A 17782-nucleotide genomic window follows, 5' to 3' on the forward strand; every position below is an offset into this window, starting at 1 on the left:
TTGGAAGAGTCTCCACTTCAAGCACAAACCATTTATAGCGGACACCATGGCAACTGTGGATATGCCCTTTCCCTAATTCACGCTAAGTGCCATAATTATAATTAAAGAGGAAATCTTCATTTGAACTCCATTGAGATCATTTGCTAGCACCGAGCAATGCCATATAGAGTATAACGTCCACGCTGGAGTGCATGTAAGGGAGACAGGAGCGGTTCTATCTACGAGGAAGCAACACATATTCCTATTTTTACTGAGCTAATTTCATGTCTAGACATCAAATTTAATATTGCTCAGAACCTTATTTCTTTCTTTTCTTTTCCTTCCAGAAATGCACAGTGGTATTGATGAGTAGATCCTTGTATTCGGAGGTCGGCTGAATAGCACCATGCCTGCTTCCATCTTCTGCTCCAGAAAGTTGTGAATTGCTCATGCCTAAAGGGAGGAAGGATGGCACATGGGATTCCTTCTCAAGGCAAAGTTACCATAACGGTGGACGAGTACAGCTCAAACCCCACCCAGGCATTCACGCACTACAATATCAACCAGAGCAGATTCCAGCCACCACATGTACATATGTAAGTATCACGTCTGAACTGTAAAAAATTAGCAATTGAGAAAATAAGAAATGACTTCTGCTAGGGAGAATAAAAGGTAAACGATTTACTGAACAGATGGGTATCTGTGGTTTCAAATGGAGCTCAGGAGGAGTCCCTTACATGTGTGTAGCATTTCAAATTTTCAGACCGCTTTCAACCATAAGGTGATGGTAGGTTGCTCATACTTTGTAGATGAGAACAGAGAGGTTAAGGTATTTGCCTAATGCAGATTCATTTTGATGGTTTCCTGATCACAAGTCCAGTTTGCTTTCCATTGTGTTGCTTGTTTTCATGATAAAACATTTCTTTAAAATTTCTGTAGTTTTCCCCCCACACCTCACCCGGCTACCCCTTTACATTCAGCTGGGAAATAGGCCTAATTGGGACTAATTGTCCAGCTACTGCTAAATCCATTGTCTTGCCTGTTGCTAGTGAGACGTGTACTGCATGCTACAGGACTCAAACAATATAGGGAACAAAGGATTAAGGGACAGTGGAACAGTTGGTTCCAGAAATTGTACTTTTCTCTCACTCCCTAATACTACTTAAGTCATGTCAAGGCTTAAGCTGTATAAGGAACAAAGTGTGGGAGAAACCCAGAGGCAAGGATTTTGCAGCACCTGGTTGCACACCAACTTTTTTTTTTTTTTGGGGGGGGGGTCCTCTGCTTCAGGATGTGCAGGGCTTTCAGTGAAAGGGGCAAAAGGTCACCGTCTCCCTTGTTTATTCAAGGCCGGGTGCTCATCGCTGTGTGACCCCTCCAATGTCTAACATGAGTCTTTCATGGTAGGACTAAACCTCTTTGAAAACTATTGTGTGGTCAACATAGAAAAGGAGGTTAGGGCTCTGTTGACTGTTTTTACCACTCCTGGAAGAATTGAACTTGGGGCATGACTAAGTCACAGGCTCTTTTTTTATTATTATTATTAATTGTTTTATGTGGGCATTTAAAGAAATAGCAGGACCGCCCTGCCCCTCATCCCCAAACGTACACACAGTGCTTCACTTGAATCTAGAAACACTAGCCACACAGAAAGGCTTTTCCCCTGACTGCCTTGATATTAATATAAATACTAGGATGCTGCTTCGCCAGTAGAGTCTGAAGAGCCTCTCCATTAGCCTAGGATGAGATTCTACAAAGTGGCAGTGTTAAGGCAGCACGCTCAAACAACAAAAAAAGCACCAAGGGAGGGAGAAACACCTTTGCAAATGGTTAACGCTAAACTGTTTCTAAGGATTTTGTACTTTGTTAAAATCAGAATACATTCATGATTGTGAAGGCTCCCTATCACGATTTTAGGGAAAACTTTCTAAGGTGATATGTTTTAAAATGGATCTTCTGAACTGTGAGCATCTTTTGCTTCAAATATTCTTTTGGTTCTATGTATTTGTTTTTCTTCAAAGATGTTATGAGATGTGTGCAAGCAGCACTTTGGGATACCTTTAGCTCTGTTGTGTTGCTGTGACGTTATGTATTAGAACTTTGTGGATCCTTTTTTTTAGCCAGGTAAAAGAAACTAAGTTTTGCTTGTTCTTTGGAAAATGACTGATGGGGAACCTCAGCTTAGTCCTCTGCTCGCTTACTCTTGGCGTAAGATTCCACTGGCAAACTAGGAACGCAGGGAGATATTTTTAAAAAATCATGTAACCTTAGAACTGGCCTGCTTATATCTAGCCATGAAAAATTTGAAGGATGAAATTATACCTTTTTGAAAAAAAGAAAGGCTTGGAAAACAGGGTTTGCAGTGGCAACCTAGACAGCTGTGTAACTTTCACCAGACTCGTAATGTGGGAGCAGAGGATTCATCCACAGTGTGGCTCCAGCGTGTCTTTTCACATTAGTGTCGATGAAGGCTTCCTGACTGATCCACGCGCCCCAGCCACACAAGTCGGCTCCCTGTCGCCTGAGCACACCTTGGGCCCTTCCAATGCTCTGCTCATTAAAAGCCTAAAAGCCTGGTTAGGTCACTCTACTTATCTAAAATGATTGTGCCTGCCCAACATGCCACCTCTCTTTGATGTGCATTAATGTTATACTACTTCCATGACTTTTTTCTATATCTGTCATCTATCGGTTGGATCTGGCTACATAATCTTATCCTCATGTCTACATTGTTTATTTCTTAAAGCAGGGACTGTGTTCTGAGCAAGTGACAGATGCTCAGAAATACTGACTGACTGATTCCTTGATCTTTGGATTTAACTGTGCATTGAAATGAGAAATTGTGATCGATGCTTGCAGATTTTTCCTCGGAACTTATTTTGTTTTGTCACCTGGTGACCTGTTGCATGTTTCTGCAGAGGTATGTATCATCAGGGTGCTGGGTCACCTCCTCTTCAGCCTCTACCTTTCTTTGTTAAAGGCTCTGCTCTTGTTTTGTGAGCTAGCACAGTGACTGACCCCATAGTACTCATTCAGAGATCATGATACAATTCCATCATGTTATGTGTCTTTATACTTAAAATTCCCTTTACTATAAATAGAAACTTAAATCGCCTGGAAAATAATTACAAATATTTAGTCTGAAATTTCTTCAGCTTTTCAGAAATTTTCCATGTGTCATGGCCGAATGTTGTTCTTCTCCCTAAAGATATTTGTTCTTTTCTACTTGAATGGTCGCTCATTTATTTTGCTTTCCTGTTTCACCTACACCTGAGGTCTCTGAAGCACATGATAGACCACCTGGATCGGAGTTACAATTTCATCCACTATAAAGACTGCTAGTTTGGGGTACAACCTGGTGTTGGTAATTAGAGTTTTCTCACCTTGATAAAGAATAGCTCACTTCCCATTTAATTCAGTTGGTCTCCACTCAACTTTTTGGCTGACTCTGGGCGATTTACTTCAGTTCTCCTGGCCTCAGTTTACTCGTCTGTCAACAATTGCACCAAATGATAGCTAGGGATCTTTTAGCTGTGACCTACTAAGACTAAGATTTCAATGAAAACAGTGCAGATTTGCAAGGTGTTGCTGTGGGAAAACAAAGCTAAATAAGCCCCAGTCCTCATCTTCCTGAAGCTCATTACTGATTTCAGAGCCGACATTTCAGCCGACTTTAAGAGGTCCTGGTTTTGTTTTCATCTGTGAGTTCTAACAAGACTGCCATCCAGCTTTCTAAGAATCGCTCGCTTGACTCTGCTTGTGACACGGTGACTATTAGTATTATTTTTTTTAAAGAAAGCAATCCTATATGACCTTGGGAAAGAAAATTAAAGCACAGCTGGGGTTGGCAGACTCAAATTTAACCTAGAGTTTGTGCCCCCTTTGACTGAGACTCTTGAACATACTAATAGATGTTATGATTGAATCCTAACAATTAACAGGGCTTCATTTTTCCACAACCCTTTCATCTTTCCCAAGCAGAATGTTGAGAAAATTGCGTAGTATTTTTAATGATGATGGAAGGAGGTGTTAAAGGAGCCGGTATAGGTCTTAAAACACCACAAAGATTGTGTATGTTTTAATGGTCTGAGGCCTCATAAAATACTCCAAAAACCATCTTAGTAAGGTATGTAGATTTCTCCGCTTTCCCAAGTTCCACATTATGGGAAAACCCTCTGTTCCATGCAAAGCAGATTGGCTGGTTAATTCCTCATCTCTTTATTTAAGGATTGGCTATTGGAAGCTTAAGTCAAATTCGGTTTTCAGTTTTAGCCACTTCCTTTGTCTCGACCATGCCTTTATTATTAGTGTCCCTGGCATCTTACTTAGGTTGTGTTCTTTCACAGTGTGGCGCACTGGTAACCTCACTAGTGGAGACCTCACTAGTGGAATCAGCTTGTTGGCTTGCACCACTGATTGCACCACTTTCTAGCTGCGTAACCAACCATGGAGAAATGTCTTCTCTATGTTTTCTTTTTCCATCTGTAAAAATGTGGATGATAGGCCGGTGCCACGGCTCACTTGGCTAATCCTCCGCCTGCGGTGCTGGCACTCCGTATTCTAGTCCCAGTTGGGGCGCCGGATTCTGTCCTGGTTGCCCCTCTTCCAGTCCAGCTCTCTGCTGTGGCCCCAGGAGTGCAGTGGAGGATGGCCCAAGTGCTTGGGCCCTGCACCCGCATGGGAGACCAGGAGGAAGCACCTGGCTCCTGGCTTCAGATCAGCGCAGTGCGCCGGCCATAGCAGCCGTTTGGGGGTGAACCAACGGAAGGAAGACCTTTCTCTCTCTCTCTCTCTCATTAACTCTGCCTGTCAAAAAAAAAAAAAGAAGAAGAAGAAGAAAAAATGTGGATGATAAAAAAGCAGTGCCTGTCTGAAATGGTAGTTGTGGGGGTTAAAAGGATAAAAAAGTTATTAAATGGGAAGTTCTTAGGGGTGCCTTGTCTGTACTCAAATGCTAGCTGTTACCATGAATAATCCTTCTGTTCATTCCGGTATTTTCAATTCTACATTGTCTTCATTCATTTTGAAAATCTGTGACATATAAATAGATGAGTGAATAAGAAAGTGACTGCTAAGTTTTGTCCTGTCTCCCTGAAGGAGTCATTACCAGCACCGTACCCTGGAAACTGCCAGGTGGGGTTTTTGGTTGTGAGGGTTGGGAAGCTGTAAGGCTGATTTAGTGCCTGTCAAGATCATAAACAGCTTTGGAGTGTCTCACCCACCTCTAGGTACTCCAGGCAAGTTCACAGTCCTGGTGTGGGAAGGACTCCTGTGAGCCACGTGCTGCCTTGCTGTTCTCTTTGGAATCATAAAGACCTTTCTTCCCTTGGATTGCACCTAAGTCCCTGTACCCGCATCAATGGGATGGCTTTTCACAATGTCTGTGGTTAACGCAGAAGCATCAGCAGTTAACCAAAACTAAGTAGGATTGCCTGCAAAGGGCCTGAGCTGGGAAAGAGGACTTGGTAACTGAGCATATGCTCTGAAATCACAGATCTGTGTACAGATGCTGATCCTTACCAGTTACAGGCTTGACTGGGTGATAATGGAAGGATTCTGGCTCTCGGTCTTCAGATCTGTAAAATGGGCTTAATAATGCTTTATGATGGTTGTAGATATTAAGTGAGATAATGTGTGTGGCATATATTCCTAAAAGATATCATTTGATGCCTAAATATTGTAGGAATAGCTTTGGTTTTTGTCTAGTAGCTAGTGAGCATGAGATAAATGTTAATATCTTCCTTTCTAATCTGCATAAAATGTGACAAGTTGAACTTGTGTTCTTGTTATGTTATTGCATTATGTGATATCCATGAGTGTGGCTTAGGCATTGTTAATCAGAAATGACCTGTAGTTTAGGCTATCTTGTTAATCATTCCATGCCAAATTCTTACAGGGTTTTGTTTGTTTGATCTGAGGGTTCATTCTTACCCAGTTCAAGAACGTGATTGGAAGTAGTAAAAGGGTTTTTTTTTTTTTTTTTTTTTTCAAATCTGGATTAAATACTCTTTAGGTGCAGAAACAAGTTACGGAAGAGTGTTATAGATTAAAAATATGTGAAGGTCTCTAGAAGAATAAATACCAACATTATGGGTGATTATTTAGGAAACAATTTTGGGAATGACTTTGGAGGAGGGAGTGTTGGGTAACAACCTTTAACTTTTTATTTTATACATTTTTATATAATTTGGATTATTTTTACAATAACTATATAATACTTTTATGATAAAAGCTATTCAAAAGAATGATTGTCTCCAAGTCCTCCTACTCTGTCTGCAAGATTTACATTAAAGGCTTGCTCTGATGCAGATATTCTGCTTTTTTTGGACCTCACTTCCTTGGATGGCACCTTCTTCAAATTTGTGTTATACTTAAAGACTAGGCCAAAAGCTATTCAATGGCTCTGTTGCATTCAGCCTGTCCCTGTATGGGAAAATAAGAATAATCCCAGTGATGTTGCCTACAGCTTAGTCATCTAACTGAAGGGGAAAAAAATGTTTTTAAAAAAAAACTTCAAATTCAATTTTTGGAAGTCAACAGAGTAAACATTATCAATAAGTAAATAGCTTGTTGTGATAGGTTACCTGACAGTGTTGCAGTAACCTGGATTCGAGTTCTGTTATGGCCACTAATTAGCCCTACGATCTTCGGCTAGGTGGGCATTTCAGAATTTCAGGTTCCTCAACAGTGGTTAAACCTGACCACCTTTAACATCATCCCTTCCCATTCTGACAATCTGGGATTTCTCCTAGTTTTGACTTTTTCCTTTGTTTAAAATGAAGAACACAAGTCTCACATCATTAGTAATATTCCATAGGGAAAAAGTCTATTAGTGAGCTATGATAGGGATGTGTTGGTGGTGGGAGAGAAATGACCCATCACACAGGGAAAGAATAATATCAATGAAGGAACAAATGTCTGGGGCTCAGGAAAATGGCACTTCACCAACAAGGAGGAAATGTATCCTTTGCTATGGAGCTGGCTGCATTAGCTGTTAGAAAGAAATTCTAAACACACACTCCCGTCTTGGTAAGCCACTTTCTTATTCTCATTACAGATTTATCACTGGCCTGCACATTAGCATGGCCATAATTTTTTTTAATGTTTTCAAACTGAAATTCATCTTGGAGATGCTGAATGGCCCTTTTAGTTTGCACTCATAGATAAACAGAGAGTGTTTTTCTTTTCCTCTTCTCATTTCTTTTTAAAAATAAGTTCTTTTCTTATGCTCTCCCTGAGGGTACCCGTCTCGTGGTCCGTGACAGTTGGACTTTGTGTTACCGCTGACTATCTGTTCGGTAGATTTCTTTGTCTGTATTTGAGCATTAAGGAAGCAGTCTGAAGTTAGATTTTTGTTGTTGTTGTTCACGTAGATTTATTCCTAGAGCCCTAGCTGTAAGTTGCATAACTGGGTAGTATTTTTTGTTTGTTGTTTTGGCTACTGACTGTTTCGGAGAGTAAAGAATTTTGACAAGTAAAACATTTCTTATCTACTACGTCATACCTGGATTTTGAATTCTAAAACAGTTGCTTACATTTAAAGGAATAAATAAAGAATAATAGAGAAAATGTGACTATGGCCAGTGGATAAACATATCCTGAAACTGTGGAGTCATCAGTTCACTTCTTAGTGTTGACTCTGTTTCCTGTTTTAAATACTTTTTTTTTTAACTTCTTCATGAAGATGCTCTGATAAAATTACATGAGTGGCAAGGAAAACTAAACAAGACATCATGCAGTGGGTAGTCTGTATTTGAGACTATTCAGTTTCAAATCTGAGATTTTAGAGCCCCAAAAGATGAGCTTTTTGGATGCAAAATAAAGCTGATGCCACTGCATCTGCCATACCTTGGGTGATACACTTTAGGTAGCTCTGATCTGTTTTCAAAATGGAGAGGAAGCTTACTGAGCCTTGGAAGGTCTATTCACCAGCTTGTTTTTCTTCATTTGCAGTATTTTCCTGGCTCTCTGCTTCCTGGGACTTTTTCCCTTTAAGATTTTCATAGCATACTGTGTGTCAGTAGCAGTCCTTGCCTGCTTGGGCTATTATTTCAATATCAGTATGGAAAAAAAACCACCACACTTTTGCAGACCACCATGTTAGTCTCCTTTATATTTTCTGAATGTAACAAGTACACTTGGAGGCTTTGTCTGTGTGGAAACACTAACTCTGCAAAGAGGAAACTCTGTTAAATTTATTGGCCCTTGCAGTATTTGGGTCTGCATATTTTTGTTCTATTTTGTTTTGAAGACATTTTTCTTCAATCTCTGTCCCTGTAGAGGGGCAAGATACACTCAAATAAGAAAGTGCATTTTTTCCAGGTTTTTTTTGTGTGTGTTCTTCTTGACCAGTAATCCAGAATATAAGCCTTATGAGTTGGCTTAAATCTTTGTGCAGTTTTGTGTTACATGTTGAAGTTGCTGAAGCTAGTTTTTAAAAGAAAGAAGAAAAAAAAAAACACACATTGAACACATTGTAAGTTAATAAAGCAAGCAAATACATTTTAGTACTTGATTGTATTGAGCCTTGAAATTCAGAGTGAGAATTAGGCCATTATTGAAGTTTCTCTGTTGTTAGTGACTTCCTTAAAAGATTGCAACACTCCACACAGTAATGTGGACTCTACCGAAACCCATTTATTTCTTGTACAGCAGTCCCCGAAACCTTCCAGATCAAAGATTGGATAATTTCTGGATTGGGGAAATGTCCTTTCCTATCTTTCTTCGGGGGTATTCTGGCGTTTATACTGGTTGACTGAGAAAAGTGACTTGCTTGTGTGGTATTTTGTTTTAGGTATTTGGGCCTCAGAGCGAGTTTCAAACTTTTTTTGTATTGTACCCTTAATTTAACTGTGTTTTGAACAAAGGCTTTAAACTTAAGAGCAAAATCCTGTCTTTCACCAGTTAAGCAACCTCTGCACATTTCCCTAATTTCCTGAAAGATTCAGCCTTTTGCTGTGCTATAGATGTTTTACCAGCTCTGTTAAGTGCTGAGTTTTGGAAAATTTTTCTACGTTTTGTTTGCTTTGCTTTAAAACTGTGAAGGTAACCACGGAAGTCTACCAAACTGTATTAGATGCCTTTAATTACAAAACTCCTACTCATTGCTCTGATTCATTTGTATTTAATATATGCTCTTTTTCAAAATTACAGAACTATTGTGTGCTGGTCCTGGTTCAGTGGTGCTGTAGTCTGATATTCGTGCCCCACCAAAATTCCTGTTGCAATACTCCAAGATGGCGATATTAGGAGGTGAGGCCTCTGGGAAGTGCTTCAGTCAGGATGGTGGAGCCCTCGTAAGTGGGATCAGTGCCCACAGAAGAGAGGCCTCCATAATAGCTCTTGCCCCTTCCGCTGTGTGAGGGCACAGCAGTGAGGCGTCATCTGTGGCCCAGGGAGCAGTTCTTCATTAGACACTGAATCTGCCGGCACCGTCATTTTGAACCTCCTGGGCTCTGGAACTGTGAGAAGTAACTTTCTGTTGTTTATAGGCATCCCAAATGGACTAACATCGGTGGGCACAGGAGATAAGGAGGAGATAATTTTCATGTGAAGAGAAATGGGGGTATTTGTGAAGGGGAGAGTAAGAGAGGCTGGGGGGAGATATCCAGCAAGTATAAATCTGTGAGATCACAATTATGTTGGCAGTTATGTCCTGACCTTGGGCTTGTCTTTGTCCTGGGAGAGGGTCAGTTTCCCTAAAACATCAGGCAACAGGGACATGACACATAAATGCATTTGGCTTTCTTGGGTAAGAATGCCCAGTGAACTTACCCAGGAACCCAAGCATTTGAAACAACCAGGATAGCAATTTTTGATACATTGACTTGTTTTGATCACTGAGAAGGAATAATTTTTTAGACCTATTTACATAATAACATCCAATTCATAGTTCAGTCTTTTAAAAAGGTCTGTTTGAAAAAAAACAGCGAACTAAAAACTGACTTTGGAGAAAAGTCAGAATATCTGAAGTTGCACTTTCCCAAAGTTTGCCATCTGTTATTATCTAGGAGTTTTCCCATATGTTGTGCTCAAAGTCTGACTTTTACAGGTTAACTTGTTTTCACTTTGTTCTTCACGCCCATACATAGGCACAGCTGGTAACACTGAAACCCAACAAATGGAGAAGGGTAGATCTTTGGGAAGAACAGACTAGGAGGTGTTAACTCCTAAAGGATATTAAATTCTAATTCTTCCATAAAGTTGTTCAAAGAAGAGTCTAATGCTTTCCCCATGTGAAATCTAAAGGCTGGGGTATTCTATTCAGTACAGTAGTGTAAGCCTTGTTCTGTCCTCACTCCCCACTGGCCCCTGCGGATTCAGAAGGGCAGTAATAACCCTGTGGGAGGTTGTTCGCGCCACACTGTGCCCCTTGCTGGTGGATGGCCCCTCTGTCTTGCACCGCTCCATCTCGACCCCACCACAATGTTAATGGCAGCCGGCACGCTCCGCTGTTTATCTTGGAATTTGATACCATCATCTTGGCAACCAAACGGGGACCTTTACTGCTCAAATTGTTTGTCATTTGTTGTTAATTATCTGTTACCATAAATTCTGCACTTTGAGAAAAAAGGGAATGTTTTGAAATATTTCCTCCAATGTGTAAGTGGAGCTTCATTTTCTGTGCACAAAAGGGGGGGGGGGAATGAGCCCTTTAGGGAACTCCTCGGTTCAGGGAAATCAAGTGCCCTGGTTTTTCAGACAGGCTCTGTTAGAGCTTGCTAATTCAGCCAGGATTTGCACTGAAAGGACCTTTGCAGATTCAGCCATGGTCTGTATTAATGAGAGGTGCCCCCACTGGAGGAAAAAAATAATTTAACTTTCCACAAGGAGTTTTGCTTTTATCCTACTCCCTTTATGCCATGATTCTGGTGTGTGTGTGTGTGTGTGTGTGTGAGTGAGGGCCTGTTCCCTCTAGTCGGCTCTTCCTTTTCAAAGGTTATGAAGACAGAGCAGTCCAGGGTGAAAAGTAGCTTCTGCTTACCTGCTTTTATGAGGTGTTTATTTTGTCACGTGTAGAATGAAAATGAATTTTCTGGCCATTAGTGGATTTTACTCCTCCTCTCACACTCTGTGGGGAAGGTTGTGTCACACTATAAACAGAGAATGCTGTTTTGTGAGGTGCTGCACAATGGGCTGCAGGAGCCACTGCTAGATTTAAAGGGTGGGGGTGGGAGGGAGAAAGAGAGAGAGAGAATGAGAATGAGAATGAAGGCTTGTATTTTGGAGGGGGAGAGTTTGGGAGTGGAATGATTAATGCTAAGCAGAAATCTGGACAGAATTACAAATAGAAAACTATGTCCAGATAGAGTCTGTCCCCTCCACCCTGCCTTACATGTGTTTACTTAAATTCTCTGCTACAAATGCCTCATCTTTGCAGTGGGGATCTTAATATGCTTTGAAAGGTAATGGTAAGGGTTATATTAAATGATGTGTAGTGCTTACCTAAGCATTTGGCATAGCATCTAAATACTCCATGTTGCTACTGTTATTAAGAATACTATTATTTATCATCATTGCTTCCATCACATTAACACTGGAGCTTCACCAGCTCTGCAGTTGTGGAGGTCACACACGATCCTTCATCATCGTAACTGATTTTTTTTTTTTTTCAACTCATCTGTATTTGTCACAACTTTTTAAAGCAAAATGACTTGAGCACTACAGACCAGTTAGGTTTGGTGTGTTTCTTTTTTTTTCATCAAGAAGTTTTTAGGATTGTACTGCCTCCCAAGGGATTCGCACACCAGGATAAAGGGATTGAGTCTCTGTTCACTTCCTAATAGCCAGGGGCACAGACTTAAAAAACAGAAATCACTATGCTGCCTGGGACAGTGACACTGTCAATGCTGTGCCTTTCTCTGGAGTTGTTTAGCTTGGGTGAAAACTTTCTCCAGGTTTATAAGGTGTTGTGATAATAGTGTCATTCCAGAAATAAAGCACCATTTGGAAATGTTCTCCTTTAGTTATTTCATTTCTTCTCTGTCAGTATTTTTCAAAGTGGGTAGGAAAAGTGCATGAGCCCTGTTTCACAGCACAGATGATTATCAAACTTCCGAATTAAGAAACAAATGTTAAATGGATTAGTGAATTGGTAACTTTGAGTATGAGAACAAGAGACTGGGAGAGGAGTGTAAGAGTTGGAGGAAAGTACCCCCTGGTTGTTTTGGTGGATGCTGGGAAAAGGATTTAACACTTTGGATTCTTTAGAAGCCATTAAAACTCTGATGGGATCTGGTTACTTGACTGCACATCTGAAATCTGAAACTCTTGCCCTAAACCATGCAATTGAGTTAAGCTCAAAATTCAAGGTCTCCTCCTAAAACGGGCCTCTGGATAAGCCTCATTGTTGATCTCAAAATGATTTCCATTGAGAGAAGCAGAACTACAGTCAGGTTTTTATGGCCAATTTAGTCTGCACATTGGTGCCAGCCAGACGTTTGGCAACAGTTAGTGCCAGCTTTGGTGATCTGTCCACTAATTTTTTTTCCCCAAGATCTTCAAAACGGTCTGGATTCAGTGCTGACATTGAGGGAAAGCTCAGCTTTCTAGGCATGCCTCCTGCATTTATTTTTTATTTTTTTTTAAAGTGGAGAGGTACTGGGAGGTGCAGAACAGCAGGCTGATCCACTGTCTTCCACTTTGAGGCTCTGCGTGACCTTAACAGTCTTCCCTAAACCCTGTTTTCTCCCTCCACCTTTGTCACTTTCTTCGGGAAACCTCTACCCCTTCTCTGGCTTAGGTGTCCATTTATACACAACTCAGAGTACCTACAAGTAGTGCTATACCTATCACCCATGCACATTTTAATTTTTTTTAATGAAAAGTTTATCTTCTTCCAAGCTATAAACTCTATGAAGACAGCAATCCTGTTGTTGAGGGTTTGTTGCTGTTGCTGTTGTCTGTATCTACAACAGTTATCCCAGTGCAAGGCAAATTTTAGACACCCACGAATTCTTGTTGAATGAATGAATGAATGAGACTTGAGTTTGCAGAATGATTCAGGGGGTTTATATGTGCTTCTCCAGGAAGTTGTATTCCCTTGTAATCTCCATTCTTTGGAAAGCATGTTTTGAAACATGACGGTGTTTTTGGCTTTAAAAAGGGTAACTTATATAAGTCTCCCGTATTTTTTTCAGGATGGAGCTGGATGAAGCTCAGAGTGAGTATTTCTGATGCTCCTACACTAACGCTGTAACCTTTTCTGCCATCAGTTGACTCTTGCTTTGACTGTAGTAAGCTCTCTTTTCTAACATAGGAAAAAAAATCAAGGTTTCGCTATCAACTTGACCCTCAATGTTTGGGTTTTCTATATTGTTCTCCTAAATTAAGAACAGAAGCATCAGAAAATATTTTGTTTTAAGTCCTTATAAAATGCTTATTCATTGGTCATACTAGGAGTCATCAATTATTGGTTAAAAGTATGAAATCAATTACGGTGTACTCAGCCCACTTACCAGGAGTTTGATTGACAGCTTCCCCTACTTCAACAAGTTCATGGAAAGTATGTATTATGAAAAAACTATGCATGCATTAAAAAAAAAACTGTTTGCATAAAAATAAAGTTGAGTTCCATTTCCCAAGAATTTTTTGAAGTTTCCTCTTATGTTGTAGGTACTTGAAATAAAGGCCATGAAAACAAGTGATTTGTCCTAAGAATCCTGTGTTCTGTGTAAGGCAAAGCAGTCTTTATTCTGTGCTCCTAGGTTCTGTGTTTTCAGAAATGGTAAACTCTTAAAGCTCTCATAGTGTAACTATTTCAGCAGGAGCCTGTACTGTGGGTTAAAACAGGTAACACCTTCATAACAATATTGCTGTTTTATAGTAGTTGAAACCTTTTCCAAGAAATGTATTTAAAGGCAGAACAACTGACATTCGAAAAAAGTATGTAACGGAATTCTGATTATGGGTAACTGAGCTACAAACTCCTTGAAAACCGAATGACTGTGGCTAGGGGAGGGGGAGACCCTGATATAAACTGCCAGGCTTAAGAAGGCATTCTACATGCGGCAGAAATTAAACAAGGGGAGAAAGAAAGAGAAGGTTGCACAGCAAACACTTTGGGGCAGGAAGTTTTTAATTTAGGTGACTACCTTGAGGTTTTCTCCCTCACTTTCCCCATGGCTGTGTCTGCTGAGGAAGGTGTTATGTAATTAGACTTCTGGAGGTGCCCTTTGGCTGAAGACCTAATTGGGTCTCTGAACTTGAATGCAGGGTTAGGGTCTGTGGAGTGTTTTGCCCTGCAGGTAGAAGCACTTTGATGGACCTGCCTCTTTGATAAGGACCTGCAGTGATTGGCAGCGACATTGTTTAGGTAAAGTACGGTTTGGTAATTGAGAAGCCAGTGCTCCTTAGTATATGAAAATCTTTCTTTAAAATAAGGAAGACACCAAAATCCACATGCGCAATTTAAATGAGCCTGTATTCTGCGTTATAAATATGCACCGGATGCCAAGCAGAAAACCGGAACACTCTCTCAGGATGCTGTTAGGGCCAAGCGGAATCTCATTAGGGACAGCTTCAAAGATCAGTTTCTCGTGTCCATAAAAACAAGTGTAAATTATCTGGTGCGCGCCTGCTGTTAGCAGTTGCGGTGTTGCATTATGCATGACTCAAGATCGCACCGAGGAGACACAGGCTGCACAGAGTTCCATGGTGTATGTGGAGATTTCTCCACCCACTTTTTTTTTTTTTTTTTGGTGCTGAGTTCCACATTTTGGAAATTTATTGGTGTGTTTCAGTTAATGGAGGGTGCCATATATAACCTGCTCCTACATTTTTGATGAATTGAAGTCAGTTCAGAGAGGCATGATAAGGTTCTGAATTGTTTATATGAACCACCAATCTACTCAGATTTATGTATCTTGTTTGCTCACATATGGAGCCAGATTAGGGACCCATGAAGGCAGCTCAGGCACATAGGGTTGGCTGTATTTGTTTCAATCATTCTCTCCCTCTTTTTAGTCGTTTGCTTAGAGTTTAAAAAATAAATGTGAATGCTCAGTAGGTTGAGAAAATGGAGTGGAATTTAACCTTCAAGGCTTTAATAAATAGTTTTGGATTATATGCATAAGGATCTAGGAGTATATTCCCAAGCATTATTGGGGTAGGGAAGTATTAGAGTATGCTGTTTAAGCATATGGATTCTGGAACCAGACTGCCAAAGTTGAATCTTGGTCTGCTTCTTAATGTCTTTGTGACTTCTGATCAGTTACTTAGCCTCTCTGAGGGGAAACTTGGCACCTCCCACAAAGGGCTATTGCAAAGGTTAAATCAGTTCATTTATGTATAGTACTTACATTTCCTGGAGACATAGGAAATTCTGTAGAGGTGTTTGTTCATGGTGATGTTGTCACTACTACTAGTAGTAGTTGTAGTAGTAGTAGGAATAGAAGAAGAAGAAGGTAGAAGACTTTCCAGTCCAGCCAAAGTCTTGGGAGAAGGTTAATAAGCAGTAAGATCGAAGCATCTTTTTTTCCCCTCGTCAGAGTAGAAGAAAGTGCTTGTAACATCTCCTTTTCCCAGTTATTTCTCAGAGCCTACTCCCAGAACAGAAAATCACATGGGACAAAGATCAAAAGAGCAACAATACATAGACTTGAACAATTTAAATCCACCAACTTTATAGCACCAGTCACCTGTGCTTTGAAATTTACATGTGTCAGTATAGGGAGATAACCCCAAATAGAATACATTCACTTTCTAGACTGGAAGTTCCGTTAAGGATAGGATTCATGCTGGCTGATCTGGAATCTTCTGCAATGCCCAAGTGCTCACTAATTAAAAGCATCTTCAATAGATCAATAAACGGTCTTCATTGTGTATTTCTTTTATCACTTTGATCCCCCAGTAAATTCTCTTTGGACTCAAAATCTCTCTGTCCTCTTAAGAGAGTCATCCCTGCTATTAACATGCGTGCCTGAACGCTAGTCTCTTGTGCACCTTGCTGGCTGGCTTCGGTGTTTTGGCTTAGAGCTTGCAGCAAATGTCACATACTAATCAATATCTTGAGGATGGGTTGCTGGCAGCTCTCCTATTTTGGTTATTTTGGTATGAAGTGATTGAGGCTACCTTTGGGATTCTATAATCCTCTGATAGCTTTACTTGGAAATTAGAAGCTCACTCTAAAATATTTGAATAGATGATAAAGTTGTTTTGATTGTTCATGGTCTTAGAAACCATCTGCAGGATAGAGAGGAAATGAACAAAAGGGTTAGAATGTTAGAATGTTTACAGTCAGTGAACCCATAAGTACTTATTATTACTTATTACTTATTATGGAAGGAGCATGGAGGGCAGGGGTTGTTCTGTGATACATAAATAAATTGTTATTGATGAACAAATGAATGAATGAGTGTCATCTTGGGTTCAGCAGTCAAAATAAGGAAGAACCATAAACCATCTTGTCTGTATGCTATACAGATCATGCCAGTTAAGGGAGACAGTCAAGTGCTTCTGAACCAAATAAAACTTGATAAAGTAATTATGTATACTTTTAATAGAACAGCAAAGATTTTTTTATACTTGTGTGCTGTGAGAAAAACATTAGGTAGAGAATTTTACATTGGGTGGATGAACATGCAAAGAGGTTGAGAGACACAATCAAGGTCACACAGTACTGCTAGTTTTCAGTATAGTTTGCCTCTTTATGACCCTTTAATGGGATGTAGCCCCCTTTAAGAACCTTACAGTTTGGAGCAGACATTAAATGCTGAGTCGGAGGAGTATGGGAGAATTTCTTCAAGAACATGTCCAAATTAAGCTTTTGGGGAGCATCTGAGTTAATTCTACCAAATTGTTTTTCAGTGTTATTTCCTAGTTTTCCCCTGTACGTGTGCACCAGGATAGTCCAAGTTTGATTCTTTTCCCAAATATGAAGCAGGTAGGCTCCCCACGGGAGGCAGAGTGTAGTGGAAAACAGTTTAAAATGAACAGGAGCAGCTATTTTCTGCCCCGGAGAATCTCACTTTGCTTTCATTTCAGAATATTTCCTACTGTTCCTACCATTCTAGTGTCCCCTGCTTCCTCTCAAGTCTGTCAGCATCTCCCGGCCCTTTGGGCTCCATAGACAACTGCCATTTCCTACTCAGTGATTGTGCGCACTTGGACAGCAATTGCATTTTTGCTGGGATGTGGGAGTTGAGATGTGTGTGGCCATATGCCGTGAGCTTGGATAATGATTTACATTCCAAACAACTTAGATGGCTTCTGGCCCACTGCTTGCACTGTGTGGCGATGAGCAAACCTATATGATTTTAGGTCTTTTGGAACAAGAAGATGTATGGTTGGATGCATTTTCTTGCATTTTTAAAAGTTCAATATGAGTATAGTTTTGAGACTTGACTGTGGTTGAATATCAAAGCTCACAGGTAACTTCAAAAGCACCTGCATTTAAAAATGTTTATTCATTTTTATTTTAAAGACAGAAGAGAGAGAGAGGGAGAGAGAGAAAAAGAGAGGGAGAGAGAGAGGATATCTTCTGTTCAGTGGTTCACTCCTCAAACGCTTGAGACAGGCCAAATTCAGGACCCAGGAACTTTGTTCTGGGCTCCCATGTGGGTGGCAGGGATCTAAGAACTTGAACTATCCTATACTGCTTCCCAGGTGCATTAATAAAAAGTTAGATGGGAAGCAGAGACAGAGTGGGACTCTATCCCTGGCTCCTCCTTATGGGATGTAGGCATCCCCAGAAATGGCTTAACCTCTTATGCTACAATGCTGGCCCCTCGCACCTACATTTTTCAGAATTTTGCAGAGGTTACTATTTGGAAATGATGTTTCCAACCAAGAAAGAAAGGTTGAT

The 17782-nt window shown here is 40.4% G+C and overlaps 1 protein-coding gene across 1 annotated transcript in view; it reads left to right on the forward strand.

Annotated features, from left to right (window-relative positions):
• The first annotated feature begins 447 nt into the window (after positions 1-447).
• The window catches only part of MPPED2 (metallophosphoesterase domain containing 2), a 201840-nt gene continuing 184505 nt past the window's right edge, over positions 448-17782 (forward strand). Inside the window, exon 1 of the mRNA XM_062198054.1 lies at positions 448-575. Coding sequence (XP_062054038.1) covers positions 448-575 — 128 coding nt within the window. The remainder of the gene's footprint in view (positions 576-17782) is intronic.

The sequence above is a fragment of the Lepus europaeus genome, chromosome 7 (assembly GCF_033115175.1).
Source record: "Lepus europaeus isolate LE1 chromosome 7, mLepTim1.pri, whole genome shotgun sequence".
Classification (NCBI taxonomy): Eukaryota; Metazoa; Chordata; class Mammalia; order Lagomorpha; family Leporidae; genus Lepus; species Lepus europaeus.